At 43.1% G+C, this 13,789-nt stretch overlaps 1 protein-coding gene across 2 annotated transcripts in view; it reads left to right on the top strand.

The window, feature by feature from the left end:
• Positions 1-13,789, top strand: part of HLTF (helicase like transcription factor) — a 42,570-nt gene that overhangs the window by 12,731 nt on the left and 16,050 nt on the right. For both annotated transcript variants that reach the window (XM_014602825.3, XM_059731019.1), the window contains exons 11-19: positions 159-238; positions 342-386; positions 992-1,078; positions 3,323-3,420; positions 5,428-5,571; positions 7,910-8,048; positions 10,246-10,381; positions 10,597-10,776; positions 13,441-13,565. In XM_014602825.3, coding sequence (XP_014458311.1) covers positions 159-238; positions 342-386; positions 992-1,078; positions 3,323-3,420; positions 5,428-5,571; positions 7,910-8,048; positions 10,246-10,381; positions 10,597-10,776; positions 13,441-13,565 — 1,034 coding nt within the window. The remainder of the gene's footprint in view (positions 1-158; positions 239-341; positions 387-991; positions 1,079-3,322; positions 3,421-5,427; positions 5,572-7,909; positions 8,049-10,245; positions 10,382-10,596; positions 10,777-13,440; positions 13,566-13,789) is intronic.

The following is a 13,789-nucleotide window of genomic DNA, read 5'->3' as shown; positions in this document are numbered from 1 at the left end:
ATTTTCCCTGTATCAAATCTAATTATTGCGTGGGTTGGCTTTAATTTAGTGTTGTCTTAGATTTGGGTAAATAAGGTGTATTTCTAAGATGTCCTTTATTTTAAGTTTTAGCAGTCATAAAGAGGGGTATTGTTTGATTCTTAATTGTAATATTTTAGAACAAAAGCCAAGAAACCCAAGTATTCAGAAAGCAGTGATTCGGAAGAATCAGAAGAGTGGCTACCACAAGAAACAAGAAGTAAGCTGCACTTAATTTTGTTCTAATCTAATTTATTTAATTGCTATCATTGCTTTTCTTTTTTTTTTTTTAAGTAATCAGACACAATAATCTTTCTTTTCAGTCAACACTAAAAAGGATCTCCCTACAACCAGGAAAAGAAGTAAAGGTATGATTCTTGGTTGGAGATATACAATTTCCATATCACAGCTTTAACAGAAATTGTATGTTTTGATGTACATTAGGCCCGTTTCCTGTGAAGAAATTTGTTAATAAATGTTGTAGTGCAAATCCTGTAGGCTTATGCACAACTCAGTTGAACTAATTCTATGTATAAGGTAAAATTTGCCTATTAGTTGACCCTTGTTAACTGCTTATTAAGAAGAAACTTGCTGAATTAATTTACGAGTAAGTCTAAAGATGGACTGCTTTATCTGTAAGTCGGAGAGTAGGGCAGTTCTCTGGGTGGGGAGGGAGCTCTGCCTTTTTGCTGTCTGGTGTTTGTGTATTGGGAGCAGAAGCCAGGGCTCTGTTACTTTACCTCTGGGACTTAATTTTCACTAGGCTAGAGTCAAACTTATTTTACCTGCTGTCCTGTCACCAGGAACCTTGCATTTTTTTCTACCCAGTGATCTAACTTTAGCAGGAGTTCCATGTTAGTTGCACTTTATTATATGGGTATTTTGTTAAAATAGCTTAGGAAACCATTCGTTTTATTAACAGATTTGATGTTGCTTATTATATGTCTAATGTTCCATTGTGATCTTCTGGCAGCTTCTTGTAATTTTCAAGAAGATACAGGCTTTGCATCTGCCCTTGCAGCTCCATCTCCTACATTAAAAAAGAAAGCAAAGAAAAAAGGTAACGAAAAAGTAAATATAAGTATTATGGGTGTGTTCAGACGAGTGCACACGTGTCTTTTGCAGTGTCTGAAACCCCTTTGAGATGCTGCAAGATGCAAGCTGGGAGCAAAAAAACTGTTCCCCATGCTACACGTTTGCAGCATAGGGGCAAAAATTTGATACCTGGATATCCAGGTACCAAAAAAGCAGGGCAGGGCAGGGCATAGTCCCAGACGGTGCCCTGAGGCAACTGGAGGCTCAATCTTCCACAGCGACACTCTGGTAGCCAGCTGAGGGTGTGGGGGGGATCATGGGGGAGGGGTGGGTCCCAGCTCGGGAGGCATGGGTCCCTTTCCGGCTCCAGCCCCCCTGCTGGCCCCCCTGACTGGATCCAGCCTCCTGCACCACCCACAGCTTACCAGCAGTGGTGTTCGGGGGCCTTGTGGCACATCCCCGTGTGGCATGGGGGGCAGCGCGGCTTATCCTGAGTTGCCTGGCACCCATGCTGCCTCTGCGACACTGTGCAGCTGCGGCTTGGCTCAGCATGGTGCTGCACACTTCCAGGCAGTTATGGGCTGTCACTCGCGGGGACCTGGTTTGGCACCACAGGTGGTCCCCACAAACAGTGCGAGGCCCTGGGTGACAGCTCAGAGCTGCTCAAAAGCATGTGGTGATGGGCCACAGCCACATGGTGTGCCAGATGTAGCATGGGTGCCAGGTGGAGCTGGGCTGGGAAGTGAGCAGTGAGGGGGGAAAGTTGGGGGGGGGGAAGCTGTGGCCCCCGTTGGTGGGGAGCAGTCTGAGCTGTCTGGGGGGGCTGTGCCCTGCAGAGGGGCAGGTGACCCACCCATCCTGAGCAGCTGCCCGTACGCCCTCCCACACCCACATTCCCCCCACAAACTACCCACAGACCCCTCACCCACAAAGAGACTGGGGCGGGGAGCAGGCTGTGGGTTGAGAGTGAGGGGCAAGGGCAGGGGCAGGGCACTGACATGTTAGTGCTGCTCAGCGCTGCACATCCTGGTGGTTGAAGGGGATAGAGGCAGCTTTGACTTTTCTATGATAAAAAAAAAAAAAAAGTCAAAAGTACATGCCAAACTATAGATATTTAGAATTTATTTTATTATGATGACAGAGGCACTGGTAGGCTTCCAAATTGCTTTAAAATTGTAAGTGTATCAACAAAACATTGCCCAACTGCTTTGCACTCTCTCCTGAACTGAGATATATATATCAGTTTTTAAATAGGGAACACCAGAATGCCTGCTGGTAAGGCAGGTGGCAGGACCCAGGCAGAGGACCCAGCTGGAGGTAGCTGACCTCCTGGCCACTTGGGGCCAGGAGGACATGCTTTGACAGTTCAAAGCCTGGTACTGCACTCAGAGCATCTTCCCGGTGATAGTTGCCGAGATGGCTGGGCGGTGGCACACATGGCAGCAGTGCAGTACAAAGGCCAACTCTGCAGCCACAGCCCACTGGCAGCTGGCCCTGAGGTGCAGATACCTCTACTGGTCGTGCAGTCCCCATCTGGGTCTGGCAGCCTTGGGGTCACATGCTGCCACAGGTGGCAGCAGGTCACAGCCAGGCAGCAGCCCCTACTGCCAGACCCCTGCAGTGGGTAGAGGGTACAGGGAACTCTCAGGGCTGCTTCAGCAGTCCAGCTGGCACAAAGGGTAGTGTCCCCAGATACCCATTGGCCAGGCGTCAGAAGCTTCTGAGAGGAAGTATCCCTGAACTACTTGCCAGGGCAGCTTTTTGTACTGCTGGGGCTAGCATAGGGCAGCTTTTTATACTGTGGGGGCCAGTACCTGTGCTGGCCCCGGGCTCTAGCACACCCTGGCTGCAGATCCAGGAGGAGCTGGGCAGGGTTATTTTGCCCTAAGTGGCACAGTTTGCCCCACGCCAAAGTGCGTGTCCAGGAACGTGCGCTGAGGCAAAAAGCCCCGGATCAAATTTGTACCGTTTGTGTTTAAGCTGCTGCAGGCTCGTGTGCCTGCCTGTGTGGACATGTCCTATGAGTTCATTTTTTTTTTTTTTTTTTTTTTTAACTGAAACATTATGCAGAGCTTATCACCTGCCGCTTATATTACTATGAACTTTCAGTTATCTGAAATTGATTAAGGGGTAATTTTTTCACGGAGACCTTTGCACAGAACTTCAGGAAACTCTTTACATTTTTGAGCTGCTTATTTATAATAATCTTCAAAAAATAAACCATTCTGGTAACAAGTTCTATTGCTAAATGTTACTTTTGTTTTTTCAGGTACTTCTAGCATTCAGTTGGCTAAGAAAGATGATTCTGAAGAAGGACAAAGAACAACACTAATCATATGTCCGCTGTCTGTTTTAAGCAACTGGATCGTAGGTTTTGCACGATGTTGATTCTTTAATATTGGGCAGTTATGGGGTAACATGCAGTAATAGTAACAATATAGAAGTCTTGCTCCAGTAATGGGACTTCTACAAGCAGTTTTTTAAATACTAAAAAATAAATAAGGATGTAATGAATATAATTTGCTCTTATTGATTGATGCGTGCCACTTATTTAATGTCCACTTAAAGGTGGTCATTTTAGCACTGATATGGCTACGTCAACTCTGGGAGAAACTCAGGGGACCATCTGCCCTTGTTGCAAAAGTAGGGCTATTATTCATTTAAACAAAAAAAAGAGTTACGGGTGCTGTCTACTTACACATCTTTATCTGGAAGTTTTTTGTCAACTGTTGATACAAAACTAAGATAACTAGAAGAGAGAAGATAGAAATATTTCATTCTTTGTTTGTTTATCTTGTACATCTAAGTAAGACCTTTGGTGAATAGTGCAGGGCCCAGTCTACCAGTCCTCTGGAAAGTCCAGGGCAGACTCTAGATACATGCAGGTCCTTGACTGGCTGGAGTGGGCCCCAAATGTGGCCTGCGGGTAATCCATGGAACCCCCACTTTCTGCATTCCAGATTCAGTGCCCAATCAGTCTGTTTGTGTACTTGTACATCTAAGTAAGACCTTTTTAAAGATGCAACTCGTCAGAAGTCTTAGTAAATGTGTTCCCTGGAACTGTTTTTCATCAATGAATTGGAATTTCTGGGAGTAATTTTTTCCCAAGAGAACTTCTATGACAAACTCTTAAATGTAACCATATATTTCAAATGAACTATCTCTTTATCAAAACAAACACAGAGGACACATTATTTTTATAATTAATAATTTGTCCCACAATTGTATAGTCATTAAAAATTTTAAGTATCATACAGATCACAACATTCTGCTGTCTGCAACATAGTAATTGCTAAAAACACCTGTAATTAATATGTGTAGTTAAGAAGATGATAATTTACCACAGGTGCAATAGTAGGAGAAGTAAATGAAATTGAAATTTACCTCCTACACACTAAACTTTTTCTAGACTTCTTAATTGTTACTGAGATTTAACTTATTGTAGGTATTAACCCTTTTTGTCCACAGTATTTTCCTAGTGCCTGTGAATCAGGAGGCAAAACACATGGGAAGGAACATTTAAAGTGACAAATGTGGTCTATCTATCCTAGTAGAAGAGGTGCACAAATGATGAGAAATGGATTTTTGAAATCCTTTAATTTTTAATAAAAATGTAGTAGTAACAAGACAAGAAATATAACTCAACCTTGTCCTTCAATTTCTTTCTTTTTTTTTTTTTTTTAAAGGACATAAAGCTACAAAACATTTCAGAATAAAAGTTAAAGAAAAGTCTTCCATCCAACTCCGTATATGGTTACTTTTGACTAAATGTGGCTTGCCTCTGTTTTGACTTACAGCAAAGGTGTCAAACTCATCTGGTCATGTGGGCCAGGTGAATAGTGCAGGGCCAGGCTACCAGTCTTCTGGCTAGTCCAGGGCAGACTATGTACATGCAGGTCCTTGACTGGTTGGAGGGGGGCCCAGATCTGGCCTGTGGGGAACTCATGGAGCCCCCACTTTCTGCATTTCAGATCTAGTGCCCACTCTGGCTGGTCCCAGATTGCCACATGTGGGGCCCTCCCCGGGACCCATGCTGTGTTCCTCCATTCTCGCATCAGTCAGAGTGGGTGCCATGTGTAGCTTGCGACAGGAACAGGCGCTGCTGGTGCTGAGTCCAACTTGTGGGTGGGGTCCTGGACTGGCCCCGTGCAGGGCCAGCACTGGGGGCCAGATGATGTGGCTGGTTCTGTTGCAGCTACTGTTCTTTACCTCTTCAACTCCAGCACATCTGTTTACATGTTTTTGTTGTGTGGCTATCCAATATTCTACTATTGGCAGTTTGTAGTTGCTGGAATGTAGTTATTCTTCTAAGCCGATCTGAGAGAACACAGAGTAATACAGTATTTAATAACTTTTTGATTGCTCTTCGTTCAGGACCAGCTTGAACAACATATCAGCCCTGATGTTCACTTAAACGTTTATGTTTATTATGGACCTGACCGTAGCAAAGACCCAGCACTTCTTTCAAGACAAGACATTGTACTGACAACCTACAACATTTTAGCCAGTGATTATGGAGTAAGTGAAATACCAAAAATTATTGGTAAGATGTGGTGGGTCAGGTTATTTAAATCGGATTCTCTTGTTTCTTCCACCCTATTTGTTCTCAGTCCTAATGGGCACTGTTCATACTGCTCACTGAATGAAGAAGGCATTTTGAGGAAAAAGTACCACGTGACTATGCAGTTAAAGATGATTTAGATGTACTTGTCAAAAATTTCCTAGGCCAGGACACCTTAAGGTGGAATTTCCCAGATTTGTTTGTTTTTTGGATGCTTGGCATGGCAGCCTAATAGCGTGGACAGCTTAGAGCCCTTTCAAATCAAAAGGGCAGCTGCTGGTATGTTTCAACTGTTATGTGTAAATGACTTGAGAAAATTGAAATGCGGCAAAAGGGCTCTAACTTGAACATTCCTTCATCTGTGTTTAAAGTTGAAGTGGTTTTGTTGCATTTGAATCGTTCTTGGCTTGTTCACACATAATTAGAATTTATCAGTTGCTGCCCTTTAGAAAAGCTTCCCTTCTGAAAGGGCTTCAAGCATTGGTATGTTCACACCCTTAGTAATGATATTTTCACATAATTCAGGTGTCAAGTTTTCCAAGTTTGTTTGTTTTTTAAAATAGCAAATGGTAAAAACGTTCCATCCTGTAGTGGCCTGTTGATGTTTACGTGGGTCATCAGCAAAGTTGGGATCTCTATGGTCACTGCACAGATTTTTGCACAATTGGAATTTACTGATGGCAGTAATTGGTTGTCATTCTGCATGTGGAAAAGCACTAGAAAGAAATTAGATAATAGTCAGATATTAGCTGATAGCAGGGGAATGGTGAGAATTCTGGATTTTTAGATTAGAATCTTGGATTCCGATCTAGGCAGCTTTATCTGGCATTTCCTGGCTTTTAACTCTTTTTCTTTTGCAAACTTAATGTTCTTGTCATCCCTGTTTACAAAACTCAGTGTTGGTAATTTCATGGGGTTCCTGACTTACTCATTTAAATCTCTTTGCTGTTTTGAATAATGCAAACAGTATGTTTTCCCTCTGTATCTGGAGGCTTGGAAACCATCGAAGTCCCATCCAAAAGTTGTTAACATCTGATGCGTTTCAGAGCGTGTCACGTGCAAAATTTCACTCAGTGAGTTTACATGTGTTTTGAGGGTGTTGGAAGCCTATACGTATATTCTGGGAGAGGAGATAAAATCTTTAATACTCTTTTTTCTTAAGAAAAATCTATTCTTTACATTCAAATCCATCTTGTGAACTGAATTATGGTAATGGCATATTTGAGCATTATGTTGTCAGGCAGTGCAAAGCTGTACTTGTTCCCCTGCTTCCCAGCATTCTATTAAAAATGCGGAGGTGTCCAAGGGGGCACAATGCCTATGCCTGTGGAAGGATTGGGTAGCAGCTTGCTGCATTTCCAGTTTTTTTTATGTGTTGCTTCTGCAAAACGATTTGGCCTTGGGTTAATAAAACTAAATGGTTTTGGGTGGGGACTTTTAAAAGCACAAGCTTTTTAAAAACAGCTTCTTAGCTGTCATTGAATGTCAGTTGGATTTGGGGATCTACCTCCTATTGATGCCTTTGAAAACTCCTTATCCTTTACAGTCTTAAAAATGTACAGTGCTTAGAGCTGTGGGCAGACATACATACCTTCTCAATTGCTTTAAAAAGGAAAGGGAGAGTTTGGGAACACCTGTCAGCTGTTTATACTATAATTCTTACATCTGCAAGCTTGTACCTTTTCAAAACCCTGGACTTGCATTCTTGAAATAACTGATATCTAAATACCCTTTAGCCCTATCCCACTTCCATGCTTTCTGACCTGATTTTGAAACCTTACTGCCGGGTTTCCTTTTGCTGCAGCTAATTGCCAAAATTTCAGTCTCGGACAACTGATACACTTTTTTTTCAGGAATTGTTAAATACAGAAGTCATTCCTAGTTTTCTATCTTATGTTGAGGGGTAAAGATAAACAGGGATACTTGTTTTAATGAGTTTCCCTCACATGTGTTAGATTGATGGCTTGATCTGTCATTGGGCTATGAAAAGTGCCCTGCACTGCATCGCTTGCAGTTGGGTAAGTGGCAAAATATGTATCAGTGCACAAAGTGGCAGCGGCATGCTTTTAAATGAAAACACGTAGAAGATGCTTTAGTTCAGAACGCACCGCTGCCATTTTCTCCGTGCTGACGTGCATTTCTCCACTTATACAAGAGTAAGCATTGCAGCATGGTGCACGGCAGCTCCGTGCTGGATCTCCAGCATGTCTGGACGCTAAAAAGTATGTGTGTAAATGCCCATAATTGCCACATGGTGTATTTTGTTGAGTTACAGGGTCAATAATTCTGTTTCAGAGCAGAGGTGATAGTCCGTTACACAAACTCAAATGGCTCAGAGTGGTATTGGATGAGGGGCACACTATACGAAATCCAAATGCTCTACAAACTAAAGCTGCATTAAATCTGGAGGCACAGAGAAGATGGATACTGACAGGTGAAAAATATTTGCTACGTAGAAAATGCAATGTTACTATTTGTGTTCTGCAGTGGCATTACCTCAGTAGTTTAAAATATTTTGTTTTCACTTTGGCTTTATTTAAAAATCATTTGTTGGTGACTTCATTTGTTGGTTATTTCTGATCTTTGTAATTTAGCTTTAGTTCAGGCTAAAACAGCTTTGAAAAGAATGCATAAAGCATTCCTTCAGTTTCTTTGGGGTAAATTAGAAATGTACAAAAGCAAAAAACATTTCTGGTGATGTTTTAGTTTTGAAGGTTGAGATGAGAATACAAGCAAATTAAACTATTTAATTTATTTAGATATCCAAAATATAGCTAGATGATTGGCAAAGAAGGAAGGGACAGACTTAAGAGTTAACATGTCAGACTTCTAAAGAAGTAGATTTTTTTTAGTTTACCTTGTCCTGATTCAGGAAGGTACCCTACTTCTGAACCACACTTAGTCACATAGACTTGGCTTAGATCAGTGGAACTGTTTTAAGTTTTGTCCTGCACAGTAGTACTTGCCTGAATTGGGTCCTAACTGAAGTAGAAGAATATGAAGATGTGTGCTACGTAGAAAGAAAGTCCCAACGTACCACGTGTTAGATAGCCACACCCAAAAGGGCTAGTAGCTTCAGTCATAAAATTAGTGTTCAGATTTTTCTATTGCCTGTGGACAGTGGTTTTGTCACAATCATGTTTTGTGTGTCTTACAATATTTCATATAGAAAAAAGATGATTTAAAAAACTAAACAAGTTATAGCCTTCTAAACGCTTTTTGCCTTAGGAACATAGAACTGGAAAGGGCCTTATGGGTCTTCAGGTACAGTCCCCTGTTTACCAGTAGTTATTAACTCAAAGAATTCCCTAAAATCATCACTTCATGCCCTCATACAGAAGTCCAGGGTGCTATACTAGAAACACAAAGAATATGGTATAATATGCCATAATTAAAAGCCAGGGAAATGTAGGTACTGTTAGTGCCCTGATCTGAAGATCCTAGGCAAAGGACTATGCTTCATACTGCAGAAGAAGATAGAAACCTGCAGCCTATGCCAGTCTGATTTAGGGGAAAAATTCTTCCTGATCCCAGATTTGGTGATCTGTATGATCCTGAGCAGAAAAGTAAGGCCTGCTAGCCATAAACCTCTGGGTTTTCTAGGTTCTGGCAGGAACATTAAATACACTAGTCTAAAAGCCCTAGCCTTAGGCCAGGGGTTGTCATCCAGGGGTACTTGGGAAGGCCCTAGGGGGTATGTGCGGGCAGGGATGGAGTGCCACCATCCCACGCCGCCACCGCCTTCCAGGAGCAGGGCCGGGGGTGGGTGGGTGAGGGCAGCGGTGTCCCTCTGTGGGCCTCACGGGTTGGGGGGGAAGCTCACACGCCACCCACCACCATGCACCAGCCACCACCCGGTGCTGCTACTGCTCTGCACCCAGCTGCATGCCACCCCTTCCCCCACCTCTCTTGGCTGTGCGTCCAGCTGCCAGGGGTACACTTATTAAAAAAAGGTTGAAAACCCCTGCCTTAGGCCAATGTCATTTTAAATCCAAACTCCAGCCTATGAGCAGACTAGAATCGTATCTGAAACCATCATTTCTTTTTTTCTTTTCTTCTTTTTAATGTGCAGACATAGCTTTGTCCAAGTGTATGGCTGTCAAAGACTTTTTTCAGTAAATGTTAAGCGAGCCAGTTTCAGTGGTTTCAATGTTTAAAAGCCTTTCCTAATAGCAGTTAGTGCTTTTAAAACTTAATTTTTAATAGACTAAACAAACTTAAGAAAACAGATGGACGTCCTCAGGCTTTTTTTTCTGCTAATGCTTTATTTATTTACTTATTTATTTTGGATGCGATTTCTCTGGCTGATGCGTGTGTTGTCCCATTTTTGTGTGGGTTAAGATCTTTTGTCAACCTCTTGTATCCTTCCATTGAAGTCAAATATGCATTGAATTAGCTGTAGTAAGACTCGTCCATACAAGTGCATGCTAGTGTAATGATAATTGGTTTGTAGGAGCATCAGCTTTCTTTCAATGTCACAGATCCAAAACATGAATTAATTTGAAAAAAAAAAATCACAATCTGGGTTGAGGGGAGAGAGCTGTTTTAGCTTTGAACCTAACTTATGTATTTGGCATATTACATTTTCAGTATTACAATTTTTTTTAATTTTATTTATTTATTTTTTTAAGGCACTCCTATCCAGAATTCCTTAAAGGATTTGTGGTCACTTCTCTCCTTTCTAAAACTGAAACCATTTGCTGATCGAGAGTGGTGGCATAGAACAATTCAGCGCCCTGTTATGATGGGAGATCAAGGGGGGCTTAGGTATGGAGAGTTCATAGTATGCTTCAGATAAGTATGATCATTAAACTGGGGTTTAATTTCTTTATGCTTCATGTATAAATTGCAAATAATTTGCTTCATTTAGTAATAGTAGTTGGTTTTTGTGTAGGAGATTTGTTTGTTTTTTCTTTACTTTTTTGGTAAACTAAGCCAACATTTTGGTAACCTGTTAAACTGGTTCATTTATGTCTTTCTAGGCGTTTACAGTCCCTAATTAAAAATATTACTCTTAGAAGAACTAAAATGAGCAAAATTAAAGGGAAGCCAGTTTTGGAGTTGCCAGAACGTAAAGTATTTATTCAGCATGTTACACTTACAGAGGAAGAGAGACAAATCTATCAGGCTGTGAAGAATGAGGGCAAACTTGCTATTAGCAGGTAAATAGAAATGAGACACTCTTAGAGTCTAATAATAATAATCATCAGTAACTATACAGTCTGTTATACTGAAGACTTACATGGCCATGTCCACACATGTAGGCATGTGTGGTTTGTGGCACCCCAAACTGCATGTGTTGAGCATTGAAGTGTTTGGTGCATTGCTAATTTGGAGTGTGGGGGCAAAATTTGCTATCAGGATTTCCTGGTAGCAAAAAAAAAAAAAAAAAAAAAAAAGTGGCACAAAGTGCATCAAAATAGCATGCACTAGTACAAATGGAGGCCTAGTCCTCCAGAGCAATGCTCTGGATGCTGACTAGGCCTTTCTATTGGCTTATTTGTGCCCCTACTGCTCCAGCTTGCTGTGTAGCATGCAGGGAGCAACCAGAAGCGTGGCAGGGCTAGCAGCTGGGCCTGAGCCTGCAACGCATCCAGAGCCTGTCCTGGCCCCACACAGGCATCTAGGGCCAGCTGGATTACCTTTGGAGTTGGGCATGGGGGGGGCAGCCATGTCACTGCTCCAGAAGCCTGGCCACTGAGGCCTGGGCCCTGGCTAGCAGCCCCAGAACCTCTGTGAAGGGGCCACCCAGGCCACAGCTGCAGGCACCATTGATCTGCAGGAGGCACCAGAGTCCACTTCAGGCAGCCTGAGTGATTGTGGTGATACAGGAGTGGGGGACCCAGCCACAGGAGTGTGCTTGCACCAGGGACCCAGCTGGTGGCCTGTGGAAGTTACTGACCTCCTGGCCATTTGCGGCCAGGAGGCTACACTGCAGCAGCTCGCCCAGGGACACTGGAACAAGCATATTTACGAGGCGATTGCTACACAGATGGTCCAACGGAGGCATGCCAAAATATGGCAACAGTGCAGGAGCAAGGCCAAGGCATTGTGCAGGCAACTTTGTTGTGTGCAATGCCAGCCAGTGCTTGGTGGCAGGGCAATCCACCCTGCCTCACTTTGAGGAGCTGGCCAGAATCATTGGTCCTACAGCCATGGACCCCCTCCCCCCACCCCCTACTTCTCCTGCATCACCATGGGAGGAGTGGAGCCTGCATCAGCCAGACCTGTGACCCAGCTGGAGTCCCCAGAGGCCGGGACCTTCTCCAGGCCTACAACAGCACTGTTGTCCAGCCATACTGGGAGTGATGGTGAGGAGGGACTTGTGCCACAGCCAAGACCTGCTGCTACAGCCAGGCCCGAGGCAACGCTGGAGCAACAGGTCCCCCAGCTCCTGTGTGACACCAGTGGGAGTGTGGAGGAGTCCCAGGAGTGGGTCGGGGCCTTGTTGCCAGGCCTCGCCCCCATCTGAGGTCAGGTCTGACTCTGCCTCCCCTCCCACCCCTAACCCAGGGCCCAGGAATTGCAGGTAAGGGAGCCGCCTGTCACTGCAGCCTGGTTGGTCCTGCACAGTGTGTGGGGAACTGGGAACCTTTTACACATTTGTGGCACTACTATTTGTGGTGCAACAAGCATATGTCCCTGCATGTGTGGGTGAGGCCATAATGTCAAACTTCTGAAACCCACCAGCTGTAATAGTGTATGTCTGAAATAGGATGGATTCTTTATTCATACTTGTTTCAGTAGAGCAAGCTACAGGTCATATTTCATGTCCTGTATCAGGGGAAAAAATAACTCAATCTCAAATGAGATTTGGGAAATAGTTACTTTTTTTTCTTATCAACTGGCGAGTAAGTTGTTAGGCTTCCTGCTTTAATATTTATAGCAAGCACATGCATATGCAGAGTCTTTTAATGTTTTAGACAATCCAGAAGGTTTTGCATTAAGCATTTTCATTCTTAATACTGTTTCACAATTTTATTAAAAAGAGAACATCAAGAAACTATGAAACATTGGTACACTTTCCTGCCTCTTAGCACTGCTTGAGGCTTTTGTCCTGTAATTCGTATTAGCTAACTGCCCCGAATCATCTTGTTCAATCTCAATTACTCCAGTGAAGTTGTATTAGTATAACTGAATAAAGAAAAGTCCAGTGTAAATCAGATGGCTACAGCTTCACATAGCTGTTAACAAATGTACGCTACAACAAGTTTTAATAGCTGAGAATCCTTTGTTTCTTTGAGTCAAATGCAAGGTGTAACTGAATTTCATGAAAGCTTGAGGTGTGACTCGATAGAAGAGTCTTTAGTAAGGGTTGGTAAGTTTTTGCTGCTGCAGGCTGAAGCTTGCATCCCAGTTCTCTGCCGTGGGATACAAGTCTTTGCCCTTTAGAGCGCCCACATTGCCTGCACTTACCATTGCTGCAGATACACAGCCCCTGGGCAGCAAGAGTAAGCACAGGCATGAGGTGGCAAGGTAAGTCAGGTATTGAGAGGGATGCAGTAGGTGATAGGCAGCTCAGAGCAGCTGTCTTGCCTGATTCCCTGTTTCACCCTAGGCCAGGTTAGATCTTCTCAGACCAGATCTAACTTTTTTGCAGGCCCATAAGCTGCAGGTTCCTGACTCCTGGTATAAGTAGTTACATAACCTACTCTGTTTTTTGTACATACCAAAAACAAAAGTGTAACCTAGATGTTGAAAGGGCAAACCACTGATTTGATTGATAGGAAGAATGGCTAGCAGAATTGCTGAACCTGACCCACTGAGGCTATGTGTTAATCTTGGTTTTAATATTTTCATATTCTAATATTACAATTGTTCTTCAGATATTTCAGTGAAGGAACTGTTCTGGCACATTATGCAGATGTCCTTGGTGTCTTATTGAGACTGAGACAGCTGTGTTGTCATCCTCACCTTTGTACAAACGCATCTTCTTTCAGTGGTACAGGTGGTGAGTAAATATACTTGGCTTATAGTTCTAAAAACAGCAGTATTTTAGTTCCATACCCAAGGACATAAGTGTTAAGACTCAGATTTTCCTGTGGTTCATTTTATCTAATATAGTATGGGTGAAAGAATAGTTTAAATGGCTTTGTTAATATACTCTACGTACTGGAAATTTCAGATAAGTTCTGGCCTCTTCCTAGTTCATATTCTTTGCAGCTGGGAGTACCC

The sequence above is a fragment of the Alligator mississippiensis genome, chromosome 7, assembly GCF_030867095.1.
Source record: "Alligator mississippiensis isolate rAllMis1 chromosome 7, rAllMis1, whole genome shotgun sequence".
In the NCBI taxonomy this organism is placed as follows: Eukaryota; Metazoa; Chordata; order Crocodylia; family Alligatoridae; genus Alligator; species Alligator mississippiensis.
The sequence above is the reverse complement of the archived record's forward strand: the minus strand, read 5'-3'. Positions and strand labels throughout refer to the sequence as shown.